The 27,243-nt window shown below is 42.3% G+C and overlaps 1 protein-coding gene across 1 annotated transcript in view; it reads right to left on the bottom strand.

Annotated features, from left to right (window-relative positions):
* Window positions 1-27,243, bottom strand: part of LOC119437361 (acylamino-acid-releasing enzyme-like) — a 58,995-nt gene that overhangs the window by 17,380 nt on the left and 14,372 nt on the right. The window contains exons 3-15 of the mRNA XM_037704395.2: window positions 21,874-22,106; window positions 21,276-21,363; window positions 20,398-20,473; window positions 19,058-19,176; window positions 18,313-18,542; window positions 16,056-16,096; window positions 14,640-14,761; window positions 12,318-12,375; window positions 11,775-11,875; window positions 9,054-9,105; window positions 8,882-8,970; window positions 978-1,098; window positions 170-241 (exon numbers count right to left, since the gene is read on the bottom strand). Of these exons, the coding sequence (XP_037560323.1) occupies window positions 170-241; window positions 978-1,098; window positions 8,882-8,970; window positions 9,054-9,105; window positions 11,775-11,875; window positions 12,318-12,375; window positions 14,640-14,761; window positions 16,056-16,096; window positions 18,313-18,542; window positions 19,058-19,176; window positions 20,398-20,473; window positions 21,276-21,363; window positions 21,874-22,106 (1,402 nt within the window). The remainder of the gene's footprint in view (window positions 1-169; window positions 242-977; window positions 1,099-8,881; window positions 8,971-9,053; window positions 9,106-11,774; window positions 11,876-12,317; window positions 12,376-14,639; window positions 14,762-16,055; window positions 16,097-18,312; window positions 18,543-19,057; window positions 19,177-20,397; window positions 20,474-21,275; window positions 21,364-21,873; window positions 22,107-27,243) is intronic.

Raw genomic sequence — 27,243 nt, 5'->3', positions numbered from 1 at the left:
ATGAGCTGGCCAAATTTGGTGGTGGACCAGTTTCAGTCGGCACTGTAACATTTCGCTTTCCATGCTGCAGCTAGCTTCCGACCAAACAGAAAATTCTGGTGTTTCTGTTTCTTAAACAAACACAACAAGTACACTGTTAGCTGGAACAACAAAGAATGAAAGAACGTACCGTGGGGCCACACTATGAGGGGCAGGTCAGTCTCGTTCTTTGGCGTCACTAGGGTTGCTTCAAAAATCATATCTGCATTCAAAGCGCAAAACAGATGATAATGGCCTGCTGTCAGCGTCACTCAACATTGCAGCCAAAACGTTGTTCTAGTTATAAAGCATAAAAGATGCACGTTAACTTCAGGAATCTTACAGTTCTACAGTCCAAAAATAAACCATAAATGAGGAAGTCACGATACAAAGCACGAAAAAGGTGGACCCATAACAGAAGACAGTACAGCAAGGGAAGATAGTACCCATGCTGTCCCGTCATCAGTTTATTATGTTCATCTGGTTTGTGCTACACTGGCTTCTAAAGTATCAACCAATTTGTTCAACCAGCTCTTTGAGTTAATCCAAAAAATGTAGGAGATACCACAGTTGATGTCGTTAACATTCAGAATAGTGTAGGTTGGATTGATATATGTTAAGCAGCTGTATTAGGCTACCTTAGACTTTTGAGTGCACAGCCACACATCAGTAGCGCATTCGCTCTCAAAAGTATGCTGACAGAACTGTTAATATTTATGGTATCAAAATAAGGTAAAACTACTAAATTAATGAATGGGAGCAATGTCAAAAACATTATAGGGGCCTTTAATAACTCGTAATACTGGTAATACCTATTCAAAGCAAAAGAGCCTTGCTTAGAACAGTTCAAATTCCAAAGTACCACGATGTATATTTTGAGAAAATATGACTAGCCAGTGCAGAAGAACCTAGATCAATCTTCAATTCAAGGATAAAGAGAAGCATGGTGTGTAGCTCACTTGTCTCATCTGGCGGTGAGAACTGCAGGATCCACCAGCTTATACCAGACACCTTGTTGTCGTCTGGTTCAATGGGTATCCATTTTATCACATCATTATTTTCTGTGAGTGCACCCACAACCTGAGCAGAAAAATTAAAGATCATTAAACCTACAAATTCAATCATAAGAAACTATTGCTCACATCAAGGCATTTCCCCAAGCACAGAGTAGCTGACAGTTATGACCACTGCCTTTCATAAATGTTGTTTCTTAAATCACCAGCACAGACTTCTGTTTACGCTCTCAATGTTCCTCTACAGAACAAAATTTTCGCCGGGGTCTTTCCTGCTAGATCTTACCTTATGTAATAAATGGTGGGCTATCTCATGAGTGAAAGTTGAACTGGTTTCTAGCAACAAATTAGAAGCAGATGGCAGCCACAGATCAATGATTGGTGCTACTTAAAACTATAACCAAAGGCACGTCAATTTAAGTTAACACTTTAAGACCACTTGCACCATCTACTCAAAATTTGGTTACACTAATATTTACGACAGATGGCATGACAAAGCTTAACTGTCAGTGTTGCTCGCATCTCTCGTTTTCAGGCATGGCAAAGTGGCACAAAAAGAGCACATGGTCTTTCAACGATGCAGAAATTCAAGAACTGCTAATGAGCTACGATTCAGAGAACTTCGATGTTAATTATGAGGGGCCTCTAAGGGATAGTGACAAAGATGCCATGTTGCCTCAGGAACTCTAATTATCCTAATAAAAATCAGTGTTGGCATGTATTAATTTTTGCTTGAATTTGCAGATCAAGAAATTCGTAAAATGTTCAACAACCTAGCCAGCACTTGAATTTAGGGCCTGCTAATGTGTTACTTAGAAATTGGATGTGTTGCACTTTGGAAAAATGCCCCACACCCAAAAGGTTAAGAAATACAGTCGACTCCCGATAATTCGAAGTCACTTAATTGGAATTTTCCGTTAATTAGAAGTGAAGGAGTGGTCCCGTCAGTTTTATATGCAGCTCTATGGAAAAAATTGCTCAATAATTCAAAGTTAAAATCTCGTAATATTGGTTAATTAGAAGTTATTTTCAATCGAGAACCTCGAGGCTACCGTAATTTTCCCATAAAATGCACAATTTTTCACATGCCAAAACAGCTACCTGACCGTGCTGATGTCATCGCCATTGCAGCTGCCTGCAGCGCACTGTTATCGCCATCACCGCTGTCCACAGCGCCACATCTCTTGAAATGGCAAGGTTGTTTAGTCAACGCCAGCGTTTTGTAGGCTTTGTACAGTCTCTTGTTTTTTGTCGAGTGCAGCAGCTGTGCGTTGGGTTAATTCAGCGCGTTTCTCTACGCTTCTGATTTTTGAGTGTCGTAGTGGCGACGATTGATGATGACAACTCCCGGTTTTTACCGAACACTTGACCTGGCAACAAAAGTCGAAGCCTTGAAAGAAGTTGACAAAGGAGGTACCGCCAAGCAACACATCGCACGCAAGTACGGCATTAAGCCTAACACGCTCTCAAACTTCATCAAAAGTAAGCGTTCACTATTGGACGCTTTTGAAAATGACAAGTTCAAAATGTCACGAAAGCAAATGCGCACCGGCGCCTACCCAGAGTTGGAAAACGCATTGCTGATTTGGATCAAAGAAGCTCAAAATAACAAACTTCCCCTCAGTGGCGAGGTCGTGACGGCAAAAGCCTTATCGCTTGCAGCAATGTTGGATATCAATGATTTCGCTTCGTCGGATGGGTGGCTGCTGCTTGTGATTGGGATGGCCGCAAAGTCTAGGTGTTTTAAAGGCATCAAGACACTTCCTGTGGACTACGCCTCAAACAGGAAGGCATGGATGACATGCAACATTTTCCGAGAGTGGATGACCAAACTTCATTGCAAGTTCGCGTCATCGAACCGCAAGGTGTTGTTTCTTGTGGACCAATGCAGTGCCCACATGAACGTGCGAACCTTGAAAGCTATCCAACTTTGCATACTTGCCTGCAAACACGACGTTCGTGTTGCAGCCAATGGACCAAGGCATAATAAAGAATGTAAAGGTCCTGTAGGTGGAGCAGTGGAGCGGCACGGTGGAGCGGCAGCCATGCAGTCACTCATAAACCCGATCTTGCTTTTTGTGCAGTTTATCGCCCAGTTTGGCACGTGGCAACAACCAACGGATCCAGCGATTGTTGGCTGTTCATTGACACTGTTGCTGACGGCCCCGATCTTCAATAATGTGTCCTCTTGTGATCAGCCCTGCTTTAACGGTGGCATCCCTTCCACGTTCAGCTGGTCGACAACACTGTTGGCGACTGCAGCGACACGGGAGGATATAAGGACCTTGGAATTCCTATGCCCCTTCAGTGGGCACGGTGGAGCGGCAGCCATGCAGTCGCTCATAAACCCGATCTTGCTTTTTGTGCAGGTTAGTAAACCTCCTTCTCTCTACTGTAAGCGGACTAGCAACGTCTGCCTGCTGCTCCTACTGTGCCCAAGTGTGTTTTTTGAGTGTTTGTGTGAATGCGTATTTGTTACAAAGCTCTTACTATGTTGCGGAGACATTGAACTAAACCCTGGCCCTACTAACAAAGAAATACTTGATGCTATCACTAAACTTTCTGAAAAAGTTGACCACCGTCACGTTGAAGTCATGGAAGTTATTGATGACCTAAAGACAAAACAGGAGGCCTTAGTACAAACAGTTGCTGACTTAACAGTAAGATTATCCGCGGTTGAATCTTTCGTCGAATCATTCGACGGTTCTGCAGTTCTCAGTGATGCACCACGTCTAATCACTGAAGCTGTCAGAACTGAAGGCCAGGCACTCAGTTCCCGACTGGACTATCTTGAAGACAGATCCAGACGAGATAACCTAGTGTTCTTTGGAATACCGGACTGCCCAACTGAAACGTGGATTGAGTCAGAAGGCCTTGTTCAAGATGTTTTGTCTCGTCATCTTAAACTACAAATTCCTGACTCGGAAGTCTCTCGAGCGCACAGGTTAGGATCCTACACCGATAAAAAGACTCGACCAATTATCATCAAGTTTTCGTCGTCTAAAGTCAGGGATGCAGACTGGGCACAGAAACATAAGCTCAAAGGTACTGGTGTATCAGCTAGCGAAGATTTTTGCAGAGCTACGCGAAACTCAAGGAGGAAACTAACAGAATTTGCAAAGGTAGCAGGGCAGCCGTACTCGCTTCGCATGAATAAACTGATCATGAATAAAAAAAGGTACGTTTACTGCGCAGTAACTGACAGCGTACGTGAAACTGATTTGTCACGATCGGCAGATACGCAAGATAGCGCGGCCACTGTACCTGCACGTGCCGGCACTTCTAGTGAATCATATGTCTGCCTAGATCCCGCGCAAGGAACGCCTCTATTTTCCTTTCCAATGTTCGGAGTATCCTGAATAAGCGCGTTGAATTGTCTTCCAGCTATTGATTCATGCTCTGCTGATATTATTGGTCTGACGGAGACCTGGCTGTCTGCAAAAGTTAAAAATGAAGAAATTTTGGACTGTGAAAAGTGCTACAAATTTTACCGATGTGATCGTGATTACCGGTCTGGTGGTGGTGTTCTGTTGGTGGTTGCCAACACGCTTGTTTCTCATGTTATTCCAATTGTATCTTCACTTGAGCTTGTGTGTGTACGCGTGCTCATTGATTCTCGCGAAATAATTTTTTGTGTTTGCTATCGGCCACCAACTACATCACTGTCCTTTTGTAATGACCTGCACGATGCTGTCAATCAGCTGTTCGTCAGATACCCAAAATCGCCCCTCTTCATACTTGGCGACTTCAATTTTCCAGACATTAGGTGGGAAAGAGCCCCGGTTTCCTTATAACACAACTCAGCTGAAAGCAAGGAATTTTTAACTTTTTGTCAAGACTTCAACTTAACTAGGCTCGTTCACTTTCCCACTCGTACAACTCCCACTGCCGCTAACATTCTAGATTTAGTGCTTACAACTACGCCAGATCTAGCTTCCTGCTTAACTCATTCACCGGGAATTAGCGACCACTCTATAATTCACTCCACCCTACGAGCACGGGTTTCCAACAAGAAAAAAACCAGGGTCATCCAAGACTACAGCAAAGCAGATATTACTGGAATGAATAGGGAACTACAGGCCTTTGTTGATAGTTTTTTTGCTGGTTTTTAGCAGCGGTCGGTTGAGGACAACTGGTTGCTTTATAAAAACAAACTCTTGTTCCTAATTGATCGCTTTGTACCTAAAAGAAAAGTTTCATCGAGTCCTCGCTCTCCGTGGTTTCATAACACGTTAAAGCGCATGCGCAACAAAAAGAAGCGGATATTTCGACAGGCAAAGCTAACAGCCAGAACAGACCACTGGTCTTGCTATCAAAAATTTAACCGAGAATTCTGTACTGTGCTTTCAAAAGCAAAGAAGGAATTTTATCAATAAACTCTTCCTTTGCTACTGGTTTCTAACCCCCGCAAATTTTAGAGCATTATTAACGGTTCTAAAGGGACACACATTCAATTATTCCAATCTAATGTTCCAGTAGTTCAAAGCGAGTGCTGCAATGTTCTGAACAATGTGTTTGTTACTCATTTTAATAAGAGCATTCCCACAGTGTTTCCACAAATACCAAAAACCAACTTTTTACCAATGGATCCCATCGCTATTGATGCAGTTGGTGTCGAAAGGCTTATTGTCAATTTAAAGGTGTCTTCATCGGCCGGCCCAGATTGTATCTAATCAAAAATGATGAAGTGTACACAAGTGTATTCTTCATTGATATTGTCAAAGCTTTTTGAACAGTCATTACAGGTGTCTACACTGCCCTCTGACTGGAAGATAGGGAAGGTGGTCCCTGTGCATAAATCTGGTGATGTACATTCCCCCAATAATTACTGTCCCATATCATTAACATCCATCCCAGTCAAAATCTTAGAGCATATAATATACTCGCATCTCATCGAATTCCTTCAGTCCAATTCCTTCTTCAGTATTTATCAGCATGGATTCCGTAAAGCAGTTTCGTGCGAAACGCAATTGCTATGTTTTACCAACGACTTATTTATTAACGCGGATCATGACGTTGATACTGATTGCATATATTTAGATTTTGCCAAAGCATTTGACTCCGTCTCACACGACCTACTTATATTCAAGCTTAATCAACTTAACATAGACCCCAGTGTACTTGCATGGATTAAGGAATTTCTCTCTAACCGTAGCCATTATGTGACAGCTAATGACTTTTGTTCAGCTAATTCCCCCGTAACATCCGGTGTTCCGCAAGGGTCCGTTTTGGGCCCTCTACTTTTCTTGATTTATATTAATGATCTTCCTACTTGCCTTTCTTTCTCAACTGTCCGACTGTTTGCAGATGACTGTGTAATTTACCAGAAAATTACTAACCATGCAGATTATATCAATCTGCAACACAATCTAGATAGGGTGTTTGAATGGTGCAATCAATGGCTCATGACACTTAACCCAACTAAATGTAAAAGCATGCGAGTTTCTCGCCACGCTACTACTCATTGTCAGCGTACTTACTCCCTCAATAATATTCCATTACCATCTGTTGACAGTTATAAATACCTTGGTGTTCACATTTCTTCTAACCTTTCGTGGAATACGCATGTCGAATATGTAGCTAACAACGCGAATCGCATGCTTGGCTATCTGCGTCGAATTTTTTTGATGCCCCATCATCCCTGAAGTTAACACTTTACAAAACCCTGGTACGTTCTAAGTTAGAGTACGCATGCGCCATATGGGATCCTACTCAGACCACCCTCATTTAAACTCTTGAAGCTATTCAGAATCGCGCAGCACGTTTCATCTTCTCGAATTATTCACGTCATTCCAGTGTCACGTCTATGAAGAAAACCATAAACTTGCCTGACCTTTCGTTGCGTCGAAAGTCATCTCGCCTTAATCTTTTTCACAAAATCTATTATTATAACAACGATTTAAAGGACATCCTGTTTCATCCACCTCATTATATTTCTTCAAGGACCGATCATCGCTTCAAGGTTGGTCTACCGTCTTGTCGCACAAAATTGTGTAATGACTCTTTTGTTCCTAGGACAAGCGTCGCATGGAACCACCTTCCCTCCACAATCGCAAGCATAACTGATGATCACGAGTTCAAGATAGCTTTACAAAATGCCTTGTATTATTTTTGTTAGTTGCACGTCTTGTCATTTTCTCCCCACTCCTTTCTGTAGTGCCTTCGGGCCCTGAAAGTATTTTCAATAAATAAATAAATAAATAGAGGCAGTACCTCGTCGAGCGCATGATTCTGTGCATGGAAAACTCCTCGAAATACGAAGTGTACTTAATGCCATCCACATGCTAGCGCAAGCTTGGGGCCGTGTGAAAGATGAGAGTATCGCCAACTGCTTCCGGGCTTGTGGTTTCGTGGAAACTTTAGGGGATGCTTCTTGTCTGCCGGGGGAAGTGCAAGTAAGCGAGCTCGATGACAGTAGCTTTGGCACAGCTCTCGGTGACATTCGTTTTGAAGAGTACGCCGCCGTGGACAGCACTGTGGAAACATGTGGTCCACTGACAGACAGCGAAATTGTGCAGATCGTTCGGCCCCATGAATGCATTCATGAAAGCAACGCTGACGACGACATCGAAAACGAGCCACTACCGAGGGCTGCCGATGTAGCTGCGGGTCTTGATCTCGCGCAGCGATTTTTTGTTGGAGAAAGCAACGCCGAAGAAGCACTTGGACACGTTTACTGCTTGCAAAACATGCTTGCCACAGCTAGATTCATCAAGCAGAAGCAGACGAAGATGACAGACTATTTTTCATAAAAGACTTTCGGCTTTGAAATGAATAAAGATGCCGCTTTTTGTGATTTTATTTTAATTGTCAGTTCGTTTAATTGGAACTTTTTTGCGGTTCCCGCGAACTTCATATTAACGGCAGTCGACTGTACAGTTGCATGGCTATTAAAACAAAGTACATACTAAACAATTTTCCTGGTGGTATCAGGTAATAGATTTCGTTAACTATTACACACAGTTACTGTAAAGTGAATAAATTCAAGCACGTATAGTGAGGCCTGATGTATATAACCCCATGTGCAGAATCAGTGGGTGTGCAGTTCTTTGTTTGGCCCATGCCAGCAGAACCAGGCAAGCAAAGTTATCAAATACAACGCAGTCAAACGTCATTACACCTAAGTTGCATCTGACACAAAATTATGATTTTTATAGTGTGCCGTATTTGTTACAAGCATATATTTGTTACATGCTGATATCAGCAAGAAAGATCTTATACTATTTACTTTGTTATATCAATGTTCGACGGCATTGGCAGTAGTGATAGTTCGATTGTACTGACTGTAAGCTTTTCATAAGGTGCTACCTCTTTTTGCAATATGATTAACACTGTGACTGCAGTTTGCATATAGTAGGAGTTACATTGGGCTCTAATAACACCACCTGTCATATTCCAAGACAGCAATGCCGCAATAATGTCGGGTAACAAGCTACGTGACCACAATATTTGACCTATCACGAAATAGATGCTGTCTCTTTCTTTTTTTTTAAGTTCCAAAAAAAAAAGAGTTTAATGCACATTGCAATTAGATCTCTTCAGCCACCACTAAATTTCAATTATTACGTTTCGCATTGTTGACTGTGCAACAAGGGCATAGACAAGTGGCTGTAATGAAGTCCAAACACTACCCAAAGCTTTCTCATGCCTCTCCACCTCGCCTTGTTTTGATGACAGAGGAGGGAACAAGCGGCCTGCATAGCAGCAAGGCAGAACACCCCCCGAAAAAAATTTCGTGCTCCGCCACTGCGATGCAAGTATGATCACATGGAACAATTAAGCATGAAAAGGCAACATATAAAATAGCAATGTCATCTTTCTAATTAATCTGACGGAGTGTTCTAACTCACCACATGAGGCATAAGGTTGAGAGCAGAGACACAAGCAACGATGAAGTTTTCCTTCACAGTCAGAACTTGCCAGCAGCCAACGGTTACATCTGCATACGATAGAGCACAGCTTTCAAATACTTAGCACAATAAAAAATCGCAAGTTACAGACAAGAGAATCAGTGGCCCCTACCTTTGCCGAGCTTTGTGATACTGCCACAAGTGAGGTTGATGCTGATAACCTCCTAAATGTGAAATAAAACAAACATCAAGAGACATCAAACAGCAACAGAATACTATCTCAATTGCACTTGTATCAACCGTCTGTAGTCGTAACATCATTTTCTAAAGCAATAGCTACTGTGGGCTCTTTTTGCCTAGTTTTAAGCAGGGTGCAAGGCTGGTGTCCCAGAAATATCACAAGAGACACCACAACAAAAAAAACATCCTTTAGATCACATTCGACGAAGCTTGGAGCCATCTGCTAAAGCCAAGTGCTTTACCTTCAAAATCATAACAGCTACCTAAACACCTACGTTAGTTTGGATGATGACTGCGTACTACCTTAATCTGAACCTGTAAAGCTAGTCTGCAGGGAGACATTTGAATAAACACTAGCATCATAAATAGAAAAGACCATTTCCTGTCAGAATGGTTTCCGCAAGAGGCAATGGTTTCTGCACCCTTTCTTTATTTTAAATGGTGGGCAAACGAGTATCGTAAGGCTGGTGCTCGGGCTTTTATGGAAATAATGTTGGTTCCTCGTTTGCCCACTGCTCATCACCAAGCTTCCATCTTTCTGTGAACCCTCTTTGTCTTAACATCCTCAATGAAGTGCACAGGAAATTGCAGCTAATTAGATGGCATTGAGGCAACCCAACAATTAGGTCAAAGTGAGATTCATCATGCGTACTCTTTAGCACAACAAGAAATACTACAGATGGTGGAACCGTAGGACAACCGCCTACTTGCAACTGAAGAATGTAATCGAGGCAACTTTGCATATACAGTCAACGACCGTTTTCCAGACATGTCCGATGACTCGGACGCCTTCGTGGCACCGCCACGTACCCCATAGAGTCAATGTATAAAAATGTCTGAAATTTCGGTCGAAAAAAGCCTTTGCCGTCCGATTTTATGGACTTTTTGCCATGACGGTAGGACCGAAACGGCATTAATCGTCGCCACCACCGCTGCCATTTCGCCTCCTTGAACTGGCAGGCTCACATGCAGATACGCTGGCAGCCGTAGCCACCACCGAGGCAACGCTAGGCCTAGCCACTTCGACATTCTCTATGAAGCTTCTTTCTGTTCGGTGCTGTGTTTTATTGGGCAATTATATGGACAGGTGCATGGGCTGCGCTTTACTGCAGCCGCACGCTCCCGCCGGACCGGAAGGTGGCTCTGGGGGGGGGGGGGCTAGGTGGAGGGGCCGCGCTTTACTGCGGCCGCGCGCTCCCACCAGGCCGGAAGGCTCCAGGCGGAGGGTGGGCGGGGGCGTGCGTTTTGCGCCGTGAGCGCCTGCCTGAAACTCAATTCGCTCGTTGATGCTGCTGTGCTGACTCACTCTAGCATTTTGGAAGAGTTTCCGCAGTCAGCGAGTAAGATGCATTCAGATTTGCTTGCGTGCATGACACCATGTTTGTTAATTTAGTTAGTGTGCCTATGTTTACAAGTTTACACGACTGATAAAACGGCTATCCTTCCTTTGTATAGCTGTCCACTAGTTTGCTATCGCAATCGATGCTTCGCCTTTCGGGCGAAACTGCGACTTTTTTTATTCAAACAATTCCTCGCTGTTAGCAATGGCGCTGACTCCACCTTTGTATTCCTCGCCATTGTCTTGGAAACTCGGAAAGCACGGCACGTAGCATAATGCCGGTTCCCGAAAGTATGCTTTGCCTCAATACAGAAGTGTTACGCAGTGAAGCATAGGCGAAGTATTGAGGTGAAGCATATCCAGATGTAGGAAGGGGCAATTGTCATGGGACACAGTATCTATTCCTTAATTATACACACGTGCACCCGCCACCTCCTATCGCAGTACGAGCTACGATATGCCTAATAAGTGTACTGGCAGGCCTTCAGAGCTATTTCAGACGTGCCTGTGGCGATTTGAGTGAAAGGCATGCATTCACTTTTTCGGACTGCCCGATTTTTGGACGCTTTCGCGGCCTCTAGGAAGTCTGAAATATTGAACGTTGACTGTATACACATGAAGGTAATCGGACATGTGGTCACAAAGCAAAAAAAAATTATGTTGATATCCAATCCCGATGAATGTTAACCAACTAGCACACTTATCCATTTTGCTATCAAAGTGAGAAATCACATCTTCTGGCCGGTTGTCACTGGCAGCACAGCAACGCCCTTTCAGAGACCCTCTAGAAGCTTTTTCTAAGTCTACCTTCATATTACAGCATTGCTAATGATGTGCAAATCCAGTGCAATGCTCACGTAGCGCCAGATACTATCACATTCATGTGAAGATGAAGAAATATGTACCACCAATCATGCGAGTTAAGAATTGAACTCTTAATTGGGCAAAGTTGTGCCCAGAAAGTTGAGAAACGCTCGAATCACAATGATAGCAGCGAGCACAGTCATCGGTTGTTGAAGCTAAGCCTACAGGCCAAATGCGTTCACTAACAATGCATGTCTCACCGTACATTCCAGTGTAATCACTTCTGCTCATATACATTTGAGAATGTACAACACTAATTGCAACACACACAGTCTGATCAGCTATCTCTCTTGTTGTGAAAGGTTGACAACATTTAAGAAATTTCTTGTACCGTAGGCACGTTTTCCGCCGAGCAACTTCGTAACTGTGATAATTTGGTGAAAACAAATACTGGCAAAAAGTAAAATATCAACACATGACTTGAAGAAAAAATATGTTCAAGGCACTTGCCCGTTTGCTGTGCCAGCAAGTGGAAAGCACCACAGTGTTGCCATCGCCACTGAAGCAATTCTGTGGCAGTGCATTCAGGTAGAGGCCAGGGAACTCGTTGCCTACATAGAAGTTTAGTCAGCAACAATAAATCTTCAATTCCAATTTCAACTTACAACAATTAAGACAAGGATGAACCGGTTATTCAAACAGATTATAATATCCCGCTTTGTTGACTACCAATGGATATTAAAAGCAATAGATTTAAGTGAGGCTCTCGATTATTTCACACTGGTCACTTTCTTGGTTAAAGCCAAAACAACACAGCCTCTGTAGCTAAAGGCAGTAGAAGAGAGAAGATACATTTACAAAGTACTGCATAATTTAAATACGCATCACTCATATCTTGCACCGAAGTCTCTTATGCCTAAGTGCACTGTGATTCACAGCACATGGAAACCCATTTAATGAAAGTTTAGAGTGAGGATACATCATGCAAATTGTAAGTAACACAAGTGTTGTGAAAAAGTGAAAATGTTCATCATAGTGCCACTGGACACTCACCTATTGGCGTATTAATCCTGTCGATTATGATCAACGTTTGTTTGGTCTCCCAGCAGCACTGTAATCAATTAGGCATGACGTTAGCCACGCACTTCGAAGGCCAATCAATCAAACATTTCATCATAATTATGATCATATCACCTTCTTTAAGCCTACTGCAGGATGAGAGCTTCACCCAGGTAACTCACATGACTGCCCACCCAAATTCACTCAACCCACCCTATGTCTGCAAATTTCCTAACCTCACCACCAAGTCTGTGCTACCTTGAATAATAACAGTAATTATTATACTTATGAAAACTATACACAACAAAGGACAAATGAAAGAAACCTACATTTGCTTTACTTCTTTACTCGTTCCTCTTAACCTCAACTAGAATATCACCTACCCATGAATGATCTCTAATCCACACTGATTCTTCTTATGTCAACTTACTTCACAACCTTTACCTAATTCAACAAGCATGAGCTGTGTTCTGAGATCATTACTTTCAGCGACAACTTTCACAAGACGTAATGTGAATGGAACAATGCTGTGAGACAGATTGCCACATTTCTAAGCTCTCTTCGTGCATTTTGAAAAATTAAGACAGTAAAATAGCGCTGGCAGAAAGTGCCCATTCTACCAATTTCCTGTGTCACAGCCACTTCTTGTGACTTAGTTATATTGAAGTATGCTGTGACATTCCTGATAGCCAAAGCTGCATGACAAAATGTTCAAGTAATAATTGAGGAGCATATTTGGGATTAGGCAACTGTTTTTGTCATGTCACCAATGTCACCAACACTGCAGAGTTGAAAATGAGATTATGGAAAATATATTAATTGAAGCAGCCATTTTCTTATCTGTGGTCACCAATAGTTCAGGATAATAAGTGGCTTGCCATAATTTCATTCTCTAAACATAGTGCCAAGAGACAATGATAACTGCAGTTGATATCTTGCGGCTATACAATCTGAAAACAGTTTACACCTTTTGGGGCATATTTTGTCCCACAACACAATCGTCTCTTTTGCATGTCTTTGCTTTCTTTAACACTGTGTGCCTGGTACTTGCAGGTCTAAAACAACATGCACATTTTCAGTGTGCCATAACATTCTTGATATAAAATAGTGAGCACAAAGTTTTCAAGAAAATAATCGCAAACAAGACAAATGGTGATTATTGATGTGGGACGAAGACATGCCTCAAAGGGTGTAAACTGTTTTTAAAGTGTAGAGGGTGAATTACTGAATGCAGAAGCTGTCCCTAAGAGAATGCAGGTAGAATATCTGGGGCACATTTGATCACTTAACTCAGCTAACTACAAGGCATTAGATGGAAAAAATCAATCATAATTACAACGTTTATCGATTATTCAGAAAGACAATCATTCTATTGGCCACCAATATGTTTTCATGTTCAACCATAATAAAAGAAAATTAATGTTGCAAAATATGTCTAAAAATTCTGCTTTTCAACACTGGCATGTGAATACCATTGCACACTATTTTCACTGAGATTGGCTTCTCAGCATGACCAAGGAAAAGCAAAGAATTCAAAGAAAGTAATTGTTGAATAACATGGCCCCAGCATCGCTTATCACAAGCCTTATTATAAGCAGAACGGACCACTGGGCTAGTAAAATAGTTTATACTTTAATAAACTTCATACTTTACTGGCAGCCCCTTTGCGTCTTGTTCTCTCTTCTTCCATCTTTGTCCTGTATTCATGCTGTATTTTCAAGCATGAAGCTAATTATTCATGCTAGGTGACAGCATGCCCATCTTGACAGTACAGTATCTGCAGTTAACTCTCTATAGACAAAAATGTCTAAATGAAAGTTTGTAACAAATCGTACTATGCATTTTGTGCTAGTTAGCTTCAATTTCTTTTTGCAGTACCATCCTTTGGACAATCATGTTGCCTCCTGATCTTCAGTTAAAGAAAAGATTACTATAGGTTATTTTAATGTATTCAGCATCGAATTCAGTTCCATATGCATAGAACTATCCACCAAATCATAAAAAGTAAAGATTGCAGCAATGCAACGAGTAGGCCAAGCTACTTCTTTGCCTGCCTATTCAAGTGCACATGCCGTCGTTGGGAGAAAAAAAAACGCTAGGAAACAATGCAGCATTAAATTTACTGATCTTTTCTTTCGAGACTGAAACTGTGCTACAATACTTTATACATTTAAGGCTAATCATGCATTGATAATACATTTTACTTCACCTGAACAGTTTGAGGCAAGCAGAACAAATTTCTGTGACCTTCAAGTTCCGTTCAATTGCAGTTCATGGCACACTATAATCAAAGTGCATAATCCAACAGCAAAATACCTTGACCAGCTGGCATGCTTGGAAGTGAGGCCCTCCAACCTCCGACTGCAAGTACACAAGCGTGTTGCCATCCGGGCTAAACCGTGGCGAGCAGATGCTCTTGTTTGTGTCACCAACCGTGACTGAAAATCCACCGGAAAGAAAGTTAACCCCACTGCCCATCACTGGAACAAGTCAAATAGACTCGTTTAAGCTTTTCACATGGTCCACGTGAACTGCTGAAGGCTGGATACTGATGTCAAGATTAATTCTGTGAAACTAATAAAAATTTGCAAAGCCTCACACAAATGCACACAGCAAGAGCCAAAATTTGTCTTTTCACTAGCTGCTTTCATGTACACATTCAGCTATGATTGCTTCACTTTTCAGTGTGTTTTGCTGGCATGAGCACTACACACGAAGTCCTAATGAAAGCACCAAAAGGCCTCTTTGATTTGGTTGCACTTTCTGAACCAAGAGTGCATGTGTGGTTCCACATGAGCTCAGGTGATGCAAGTGTAGCACCGCACCTGTGTGCCTCATCGTCATTGCAAATTAAGGACAAAAGTGCAGAAAAAAATGAGCCCTTTCATCTGCTGCACGTAGTTAGGTCTTCTAGATAAATAAACACAAAGCAAAAGAGCAGGTATTTTCCTTTCATTATTGAAATAATTGCTATGATGATAGAACTGCATAGTGGGAAAGGAATGGTTGCTGTGGATGCTATTTCTTTGTTGGAAAAAGCATTCCAAGAGAAAGGCATACTATCGAAAACAACTTAACACATTAGAAGTCTTTCATAATGTGTCTTCACGACCATTCAGACATCAAACTTGTATACCTTTCATCTTTATGCCAGCTAGAGTAACTTTTGTGACCAAAACTGGGAGATTTCCACGTTCGCGCACCATAAAAATCAACTAGCGCAGTGCCATGTTATCTGCTACCTAGAGCTTGCACGACAGCCGCACTTCCAAAGTAGGAAGTGCAGCAGAATCATGAACTCATACTGGACTGGCCTTGCATGTAGTCATGTCGAACAGCATGGTGCAGGTGGCACGCGCTGCCCTGTCAAATTAAGGACAAAAGTGCTGCACTTCCTGAACTAGTGCAGAAAGTGCAGCCAAATCGAAGATACCTAATTATGACTACCATAGAGCACCAAGAAGCTTAAGGGAGAAACCTCAACGTCCATGATCACTGGAAAGCCCACTTTATAGAGGAGGTCTCAGCTAAACCATAGGCTATGAGGCACTCTAGTACGAACTGCATGTTTTGAGCTTGCAACACCCCAAAAAGCAAGGAACATGACATTAGGCATTGCGAAGAGCTTGCACTTCAATACAGCATACGAACTCCAGGAACAGGGCAATTACGATGTTCTAAACCTTGGGATAGCAAGCAAATCAAGGATTAACCACAATGTGTAGTGCTTACCGTAAGTGTCTGTTTCGAATTCGTAGTAATACAAGCAAGATCTGCGTAAGAAAGAAGACATCGAAATATAATAGTAAGACAGCAGGACATCAGGAGTACTGTCATTATTTTCGCTCACTTCTGCTAATTCTCTACGAGAATAGTCGTCACTAAAATTTCTAGCAATATAGCCGATGATGAGTGCAGTCACCATGTGGAAAAATACGTCCTAGTATGAATCGATAATTGTTGCACACTAAAACCCCATTGATATGTGCTCTGTCCCCCGGTGCGTGGTTCTACACGGAAGGCTCGAGAGGACGTGGTGAGCGGTAGTGTTCCGGTGAGATTTCGGGAGCTCGGGGCCAGTTGCCAACGGTATCAGCGATGGCACTGTTAGAGCGATCGGGATCATTTGCGATCTGCCCCTCCTGTGACTTGCGCGCTGCGGTGCAGTGTGGTCTCTGGTGGCAAGGCATTGAGCGGGCGGTGGCTCCTTCCGGCGACCTGCTGTGTGCACTCGTCAGAACGAGGTCAGAGAAGAAAACTAGACCAGGTGTGCGCCAGGTTTAGGGCCTTTGGTTCCTGCAAGACCTCAACTTCGAAGCTGCACCACCTGGTCTGCTCAATCTTCGCGAGGAGTCCGTCATGGAAGCCAGTCTGGTTTAGGGTCTCCAGGTTCCTGGAAGACCTCGATGGCTCCACCAATCCTTGTTCGGTGCATTATCAGTCTCCAAGGTTCGCCCGCCGGTAGGAGTGTCATGCCATTGCTGCCAGCCACCGTGGGCCAGTGCTGTCAATGCCTTTGCAGCGCAGCAGCGGGGTAAAGCGCCGGCCATGGAGAAAGGAATGGCGCAAGCGAATGCTTGCACCCGTTGTGCCAACGACTAACTACACCACCGCCGCCGACTCGTCACTTCTCGTTTTGTGCCTTGCGGTGGGTGCTCGCTGTGAATGATTTTGCAATGCGGAGCAGCAGTGTGTGTGTGTGTCTTTCGTTGTTGTGTTTCTATTGTGATTGTGGCTGTGCTCAGCGAGCGTGTAGCGTTGTCGCCCATGGCGACTCGGCATCTTGTCGTCTGTGCCACCGGGTTCGACCAGCCAGTGCCGTCAATGCCCTCGCAGAGGGAGGGACAGTGTGGGAACGCTGACGTGAATAGTGGCAGAAGAGCCAACTGTGGACGAAGAAGATGACGGACGCCTGAGCAGTGGTGTGAGGAATGCGCGAGTTGCGGCTGTGCGCCCTTGGGCGCGGCCGGCCGGGACTGGAGCTGTGGCCGTGGACCGAGGCGTTTCCCTCACTGTGTACATTAAGGTAACCATGCAAGGTGTCGAAGGTCACAGCAGTGACGATTAATGTAAGTGCTGCTGACGTATTGGTGGTTTGCTGTTGTAGTTGTTTGACTTAAAACAAAAGAAAGGAAACGCAAGAAACAGGAAGCTCATAAGCATGACTGTATGGGAACTAAACAGCATTGGTTCTACAGACTGCAAAAGCCAGGAAAACATAACAAACGAGAAGGTGTCAATAAGGTTCCACTGCATTCGTCTACTGTATCTGTCATCTTGCTTCTAGTAGCACTTTTCGACAATAGACGCCAGCATTTGTTAATCTCAGTGGCACTGCGTGTAGACTTTCTCATCACATGGCCTGCTTGAATTCTTGCATTGAAAACACAGTTGCCTGCAGACTGCATTTCTGGAAACTATTGGGAAAATTTAGTACACTTTTTATCATTTCCTGCAGTCTGGGAAGGGTCAAGGGCCAGCTTGCAAGTTACCTCAGGAAGAATATGGTGGGTGACAGTGCTTCAAAGGTCATCGCTTACTTATCTGGAGACATGATGTGAGTTTTAGCTTGTCTGTAATCATTGTCCCATTGACGGATTACTGGTTCACCAGAACCGTAGATGGTGGAAGAGACAACTTGCGACACTTTGTCCAGCTACAGTGCGTCTGAAACATTTTTGCAATGCGAGAGTGTTTTTGTCAAAGGAAAGTCATAAAAGGACAGTATGCAGTATTAGCTTTGTGTGCTCTTTAGTTAAACACTGTGTCACAAGATGTTACTACCAGCTTTGTTGTCATACAGCTTTCCAGTAACCCGATGTTCCGCAAATAGTAGTACAGCTACGAACTAGCTAGAACTCTTCTCTTTATAAACTCGGCTGCTGGTTTCAATTACGATCGTCACACTATACAACATTGCCTTGCATAATTTTGAGCCAGGGGAAAACCCCTCACAGCCATTGCAGTAAAAGTAGGAGAGGCCCCTTGCCTGCGGTTGTTGCAGTAGGTAAGCCCCAACTTCCAGGGGCTGCCCTCCCAGCCAACAAAGAGGATGCCCAGGTCTTCAGGAGCCCACACAGCCTGCCCTGGTGAGATGTTCTCGGGCATGTTGTGCAGCACATTGATGGCGCTGTTGTACACATTGATGGTGCACAGCACAGGCTGGTAGTGCTCCATGTTACATTCACCCCAGCTGTCTCGGTACAAGAATTCTGTGCCCTGCAAAGAAAAAGTATTGATGGCATCACTTATTTAACCTTGTCCCTGTGCATGAATGTTTTAGGCATGAGCTGTCAATTTTAAACTTGTAATCTTGAAGATTACATGAATGACTACTTGGGCTTACGCTCAACATTTGCACTATTTCCCACTTGCACTGCTTGAAGTGCATTCACATGACACAACATTGCGTACTCAGTGTGGACCGAATGAGACGTGCACCTGTGGCACGATTTGGTGCCACAGGTGGTTTTTGAACAGTGCCCTTCTGCATGTTATTAAAGTTCTACAAGATGGATGGTGACTCAGTGTGAAGAAAGGAAGCAAATGTGAATTTTCAATATACCTCCACCATGTTCCTTGGCCAGGGCTGTACTGAATACTGCATTGTTTTGGAAGACAGGTTAAAGTGCTTCTGCAGGCTAAACCACTGACTTGTTTGCATGAAATAAGCTCGTAGTTCAAGGCTTAGAAACCCAAGCAACATCTTCAGTTTAAGGCTGAAACCTCCAGACCTTTTGAGCTTGTTCTTTATCCGTGCGGCTGAAGTAGGATGCTTGCTTGGGCTCCTGCTTCTCAGCGACGTAGAGTAGCTGGTTCTCAATATTGGACCATGAGAAGTTGCTGAATGTTCCTGCGCATGACAGTTACCGACGACAAAGCATGATCACAATGGGCATTCCCATCAAACTCATCCCTCACACTCATAACCATTAACAATAGGTGTGGTATGATAATGAAGTTTACAGGAAAAGGGGTGCATTGTGGCATCATTTCTCACAACACTGTGCAGAATAACTGAACTTTGTAAAAAGCGCTAGAAGGACAATGCGGTGAAAGGAACATAAGCTTCCGCTCCTACTTCTTCACACAAGGCACTTTCAATGGCTCTTGCCACACGATGTCTTGATTACATTAGCCACTTAAAGCCAAGCACAGCTGCAGCTAAATAGGCAAGTATCGAACTTGCATGCCCGCAGTCCGATGTTGACACTGTTTGAGACTATAGCTGGCATTAGAGCCCTTGCTGCCAGGCTGAGTGAACCTCTGGAGGTTTATTACAGGCCAGGATAGTCCATTCTACTTAGGTTTTCTGTCCAGTCAAAGCCAAAATTCATTGCACTGTTGAACTACACCAGCAATACTCTGTCTCTCAAGGTGTATAACAAAAAATGACACTGGAGTCAACGTTCCAACAAGGGCACTAGTCTTCGTCCAGGGCAGCAACTGCTCTAATACTCAAGTCTCCATCTTGCTGTGAACTTCTGTATTGTCTAGCTATCACATGTAGCACAAAGGGAATTGCAGAAGTGAGCTCCCAAAAAGGCTGATTATTGTGGAGAAGCTAGCTGTAAAGGAGCTATATTCACGTACGTGCAGACACACGTGATGCTGAACAGGCACTCACACGTACTAGGTAGCTGCCATGCCGAATGCTAATGTATCTCCAGAGGTTTTATTGAAGGTCCTAGTTTATTATGAGATCCAGTTTGAATAACAATTTTTAGCCACTCCAAAATACCTATGATTTTGGAAAAGCAAACTTCAAAAGAGTGTATTACGTACATGCAGACACACTCAATTTGTCTCTTACTAAATGCCTATGTTTTTTAAACAGGTTCAAACCTGAAGGAGATCTTCAGCTGCACATTGGTCAAAAGGCCTTCTCGCAACCATCGAGTGCTAGTGTGTGGTGACAGCAACTTTTTTCAGCAAATTTACTGAGAAAGACCAAATTTTAAGCTTTCTTCTCCACATGCAAAGGCCTACACTAGTGGTGCACCATATATGCATTTTGAAGAATAAGCTCAATATAATGGTCAGTCAAAAACATGCAGTGAGCTAAGTGACTTACCACTTTCATGGACCTTGCCATGAGAATTCACAGCTTCCAAGTCGACTGAGTCCAGCTTCATATTCTGGTCCCAAAACTGAACAAAAAGAATTAATGTACAGTGAGTTAACAAATAAGTAAGACAATCATACCAGAAGACGGCTATCATAAAATGTTAAATGTGACAAATACATTCGGCTTCTGGTCTGCAGAAAAAGACCTTTACTGTACACTATGGTTTACAAACCTTCAGATGTCTAACTTGGAGATGATTTAGAGGTACCAAAACTCTCTGGTCATTAACATAGGGAAACATGGAAACTGAATTTTTAAGTTACTCGATCAGCAAAGGTAATATGTCCACATTATGCAATCTAAAACATCAATGCTGGCTAGCACTCTTAGGTTTAGTACACATACACAAATACTCCAGAAAGTAAGTGCAGAAGGATGGGGGAGAAGGGGGAGAGTCAATGCCGTAACCGGATTGGTAGAGCAATGCATGCCTCATGTGGAAATTGTGGGTGTGGCTCCCACAGATGGCAAATTGTCTTTTCTTCCGCCTTCGTTTCCCTTTTCCTTATTATTTCTGTAGTTCAGTTTCAAAATCTATAGTTGTTTCCCCTATGCTTTTTCTTGAATTTGCTGTCCATTGGCTTCATATGGTTGTTACTAACAAAAAGTGCACATCGATTAGACTCATATTTGACTTCTGACGCTGTAGAAAGAGTTTTTACTATAAAGTGCGTATGCAGCGGTAACACTTTAAATATATATATATTCAATTCAAAGTGCCATTACAACATCTAAATGTTGAGGCAAAGGTTTAACTCTGTCATACCAATGTTACGTACAGTCATTATTCTTGCCTCAAAAACAAGGAAACACAAGAGACAAACCTCCATCATCTGTTTGAATTCTCCTTTCTTGGCGACTTTCCTTAAGACAGCTTTGTACGATCCAGACTGAGAAAATGCTGCTAAAACTCTGCAAGAAGTCAAAATAGAAGAAATCACATGAATGTCCAGATTGAATACATTGCAGTAAATGCCCTATATGCAGCGCTAGAACCCTTTACTCACCCAATAATTAATCAGTCAGTCAATCAATCAAGTGATAATTATTATTGTAAAACAAATCTGTCACAGCTTACACAAAGTCCTGACTGTAGAGCCAAGCTTGGCCCAAGCTTGTGTGAATACTGCACGGATTAATGTGGAGACACATTATGTTGAACAATTGATTAAAATAGAAAAGTATGAAAAGTGAAAATATATAGTATGTGCCTATTATGGATACCTATTACTCTTCGTTGCCAACACTAACTGTCTCGCCCAAGGACCAATCCATAACAGGAGAGGAGCCATCGGCATTCCAAGTAGCAGTCACCCTCCCAAAGACTGAGTCAATCCAATGCTAGTATAGCTAGCTTTCATAATCTGATAAGAACGAACAATTCAGCATGACATGGCTTTTTTGAAAGAGGTCAACACTCACTCAGATGAACAGTCCTCAGGATGACCAACAGCCTGGAAACTCAGCTTGTTCTGCTTATCGAACACGCCCAGGTGGTGCCTGGAGAAGAGGGACTGTTCCCCTCGTTCCACGTCGCGTACCTCCCACAGAGTGTGCAGAGTCAAAGACTGACCATCCTGGCCCAGTTCCACAAACGCATCTCGGGCATCTGGTACTCGGGCTATTTCCCGATACAGGCTCACTACGTTCCTCACCTGCGTAGGGAAGCAAACACTGCACTTCATTTGTTGCCACTTCACAGGGTGCATTAGCTAATGTGCACAAAGCAGCTGGCGGGTGGCTTGGGCAACAATGTTAAGTGGCAGAGCTATGCTGTAACATTCTACACTTATCATGTGCATTGTTTGGTGTGTGTATGAAAAGCAGAGCTGGTATAATGTATTGATTCTATTTCAATGCCATTCCTTTTTGTACTTCACCACTGGTCTGAACAGTGCGCTCCGGCGATGCTATCACCATGATTGGCCAGTTTTTATTAGTTAATGATAAGAAATAAATAAAAGTGAGTGAAAGGAATCCTTGGATAGTATCGGCCAACCTTTAAGGAGACGGCTTCAAGTACAAATTTTTAGGGGTGTGCAAATAGTCGAAACTTCCAAATAACGAATCGAATAGCCACTATTCGTAAATTCAATAATTTTCTAATGCTTTTACAATATTTAAAAACATCTACTGCGCCCAATTAAACATAAAATTGTAGAAAAAGTACGGTAAGTTCACTCTTGTGGGTATAGTATAGACATAAAACACGAGAACTTGCGTAGCAGAGCATGCTATGTCACTTAGCCATACTTTACAGCCTGTACAGCGATTATTCGCACTTTCTGAAGAGCCCCGTGAATGCGAAGAAGCTACTTATTTGGCCCTAATGCAGGGTGTTTGTGTCTTTACTAAACAATGCCTCATAATGTACTATGTACGAACAGAAACTTGCTAACTTTAAGAATACTGGGATGTGGACGTTGTTTTATATCAATTGTGATTGTCTTTAAAACTAAAGAATCAATTCTTTCTAAAGGTTCAAAATTCAAAGGTACCGACTATAGCGTAGGTGAAGACTTTTCGCACCACGTTCAAAACTGCCAGAAACAACTTCTCGCGTTTGCGAGGGCAAAGGCTGTGCTTTTTCCCCTTTTGATTTAAAACTTTGCATATTGGCCCTAAACGTTACGTCTTTGATGAAATTGCAGAATGTGCAAAAGAAATATCTTAACAATCAACTCATCCTTGCCCTTCATCACGCTATCCCCCGCCTACTCTTCGTGCCAACTTTTCGCTATCAGTAATCTTTACTAACATTCGCAGCTTCCTGCCAAAACGCGATATCGTATCAAACCTTCTAACTTCGTCAGGCAGCAATCTACTTATATTAACCGCAACATGGTTGAACAACAACATCACTGACTCAGAAATTCTGTTTGACCTGCCTAATTTTCATCTTTTTCGCGCCAATCGCAAAGATTCTTGCGGGGGAGGAGTTCTAATTGCAGTCAGCAAACAATTGTCTTGTTCTGCCATTAATGTTGCGTCAGACTTAAAAATGTTGTGGGTTATGTGCCACACTTCACCACTAACGCTATTAATTGGTGTGTGTTACAGGCCACATGACAAAAGTCCAGACTTTCCCCGCAAGCTCCACAATGCCAACTAGTTTCAAAGCACCCTAAAGCACACATCCTACTATTCGGGGATTTCAATTACCCCAATATTGACTGGAGTAATCAACCTCAGCCCATAGTCAAGGAGAGCCAAATGACTTTATTGACGTTTGCCTTAATTTTAACTTAACCCAAGTTGTATCTGAACAGACACGCATCGCAGGGGAAGCAAGGGAAACACTCTGGACCTCATACTGACCACTCATCCAGACAGCGTTAATTTCATTACATGCCTCGGAGAAATCAGCGACCATAAAGTAATTCATGCCAATTTTAACTTCTCACCTGAATTAAAGCAAACTTCCCAGAAATCTATTAGGCTCTACGATAAGGGAAACTGAAGCGATCAACTCTGAACTAAAGAACTTTCTGTCGGTCTTTGATACGACCTATCTTTCCAGAAGTGTAAATGAGAACTGGACGCTTTTCAAACATAAAAATTATCAAACTAACGAATAAATACATCCCGTCATGAAGTTTTCGAAAGGGTAATCAGAAACCCTGGTTCATAAAGACACTAAAAAGGCTCGAAAACAAGAAAAAATGCGCATTTCGTGCCGCTAAGCGCCACGCAAACCCACACGCATGGGAAAAGTACTATGAAGCTGAGCACGCATACTTGACAGCGATTGGAAGTACTAAGCGCTCATTTTACGAAGTAGAGCTACAAAATATGATAGTCGATAACCCCAAGAAATTCTGGAAGGCGATAAACCCTAAGGAAGCACGCGCTGTCACCCTCACCAACAATGCTGGTCAAATCATGACTGATACAGACTGTGCAGACACCTTCAACACTGCATTTTCATCGGTTTTTACCGATGAATCCAAAGCACCATGTTTTACATTACCATTATTATTACTACAACCATGCAAGCCATAACGTTCTGCAGTAATGAAATTTCACGCATAATAGATCAAATAAAAAATTAATATGCCGCTGGCATAGATGACATCAATTCAAAAATTTTGAAAGACGCTAACCTAACCTGTTCCAGTATTTTCGTTTTATTGTTTTCACAATCACTCTCTGAAGAATCCATTCCAGACGACTGGAAAGTGGGGAAGGTCGTTCCTGTGCACAAAACAGGTAATACTGATTCACCTCTTAATTATTGGCCCATTTCATTAACAAGTATATGCTGCAAAATTATGAAACGTCATTTACTCCCAAATCACGCAATTCTTAGATTCCAATAATTTCTTCCAGCCGTCACAGCATGGTTTTCATATGGATTTTTCGTGCGATACTCAACTAGCCATTTTTCTTCATGACATTCACGCCAACCTTGATATTAATCTACAAACTGACGGTATCTTCCTTGACTTCGCTAAGGCGTTCGATAAAGTACCTCACCAACGCTTGCTTCCTAAACTTTCCCAGTTGAACCTACATCCAAACATCATCGCATGGATTAACGAATTTCTCAGGCATCACTCTCAGTCCGTCTTCATTAATAACCAACCCTCAAACCCACTACCAGTCACCTCCGGCATTCCGCAGGGTTCTGTCCTCAGTCCCTTGTTATTCCTCATTTACATTAACGACTTACCCCAGCGCGTATCTTGTCATATCCGCTTGTTCGCTGATGATTTCATTATTTATCGTTCAGTAACTAGCCCTTCTGACCAAGAATCCCTTCAGGCAAACCTAAACCATGTGCTAAACTGGTGTTTGCAGTGGATGATTACACTCAACCCTAACAAATGCAAGTAAATATCTTTTCACCGTCGTCGCAACCCTTTTGTCTTCGAATATACCATTTCTAACTCCCCTGTTGACCTCGTCTAGTCTTACAAATACTTAGGTATCACCATTTCTGATGATTTATCTTGGCGTCTGCACGTGACTAACCTGATATCATCGGCTAATACCTATAGGTTTCTTAAAGCGTCACCTGTGGGAAGCCCCTCAACACATCAGACTACAAGCATACATCTCTCTCATCAGAACTAAACTGGAATACGCATCGGCCATCTGGAACTCTCATCAAGCATATTTAAGAAATGCCATCAAAGCGGTACAAAACTGGGCTACCAGATTTATTCACTCTTCATACTTATATGACGTTGGCATATCATCTCTCAAATCGCAATCAGGTTTGTGTAACCTTTCTGCTCACCGTTGCATTGCCAGTCTTGTTTTGTATCACAAGTTCTTTTAATCGCCCCTAAGACAAGAACCATACATCTGCGCACCCCCACCACGCAGATCAATCAATCGATCAATCAATATTTATCTGACGACAAAATCAAATACAGGGTGGGTGTAAGTACACATTCGGAGGTCCCGAAGTAACAACTGTCGGGGGGACCTCCTAACAAGACATGAAAAGGGGGTTAGTAGGATCGTGGCAAACAGCGAGTCATGTCATATATATATATATACAAATTATATATAATCGGAAATGAACGGAAATGAACGGTAAGAGAGAAAAAAAATCTTTTAAAAACATCACTAGTATAATCACACAGTTAAAAAGAAAGAAAAAAAATTGCATAAATCATTAAAGATAACTTGCAGAAATTCAAACGAGGATAAACGGCACGTAAAACTAACAACGAGAAGTATCAATTTATAGGCAAAATTCAGTGACTCGGTATTTTGGACAGTACATTGCATAATAGTGAATCAGAACAACATCTAATTATTTCTACGTTAGTTAAATTATACTATGTGTCAGTTAAAGTGTTCATGAAATGCTCCTTTGTTCTACGGTTGAATGATAATAATGTAGATGACTTCATATCAGATGGTATTGAATTCCAAACAGAAATGCCTAAAAACGCGACGGTAAATTTCCCATAATTAGTTCTTGCTTTTGGAAGAAGATTGAGTTGTGCTGAAAATCTTGTGTTGTTATAATTTATTAGGCTAGAGCGAGTAAAACCTGGAATATTAAGCTCGGTATTTATAAGACGAAACATAAGCAGTGACAGCTTATGATTAAATAACATGCGTAAAGGTAAAACATTTAGGGAACGGAATATGGGAGCAGAGGGAGATGTATGCGATTGGAATGCAATTAGTCGTAGTGCCTGCTTTTGCAAAACTTCTAGCTGATGAAGATGTATGGCATATGTATTACCCCAAGATGACAGGCAGTATGAGAGATGACTGTGTATGTATGCGTAATATAAAGACATGAGAATGGTTTGCTGAAATGAAGAGCGCATTTTTATGATGATGTGAATACCAAATGAGATTTTTTGAATAAGTGATTGAATATGGCACTGGAACTTTAGGTTCTCATCTAGTACTACACCAAGAAATTTAGTAGACGCGGATCTTCTAAGTACATTATTATTTAGAGACACTACAATAGAGTCAATGTAATAAGTTCTTGAAGAATGGAATACCATAAGTGTTGTCTTAGATGGGTTAATGGATAGCTTGTTTTTTACACACCATGAATGAACATTCGCTAGGTCAGCGTTAAGCTTATCCTGCAATGCGAGTAAATTTTCATCAGATGCGAAAATAGTGGTGTCATCGGCATAAAGAAGGCAGTGTGCATGTGTTAATATTTCTGGCAAGTCATTAATGAATATGATAAATAAAAGTGGCCCAAGTATTGATCCCTGAGGCACGCCTGTATTTACAATTTTTGATGAGGAGAAGACACCATTAACTTCTACTATATATGGTCGGTCTATTAGGTAGTTGCGAATT

The sequence above is a fragment of the Dermacentor silvarum genome, chromosome 1 (assembly GCF_013339745.2).
Source record: "Dermacentor silvarum isolate Dsil-2018 chromosome 1, BIME_Dsil_1.4, whole genome shotgun sequence".
Classification (NCBI taxonomy): Eukaryota; Metazoa; Arthropoda; class Arachnida; order Ixodida; family Ixodidae; genus Dermacentor; species Dermacentor silvarum.
Note: the sequence above shows the minus strand (reverse complement) of the source record. Positions and strands in the feature narration are given on the sequence as shown.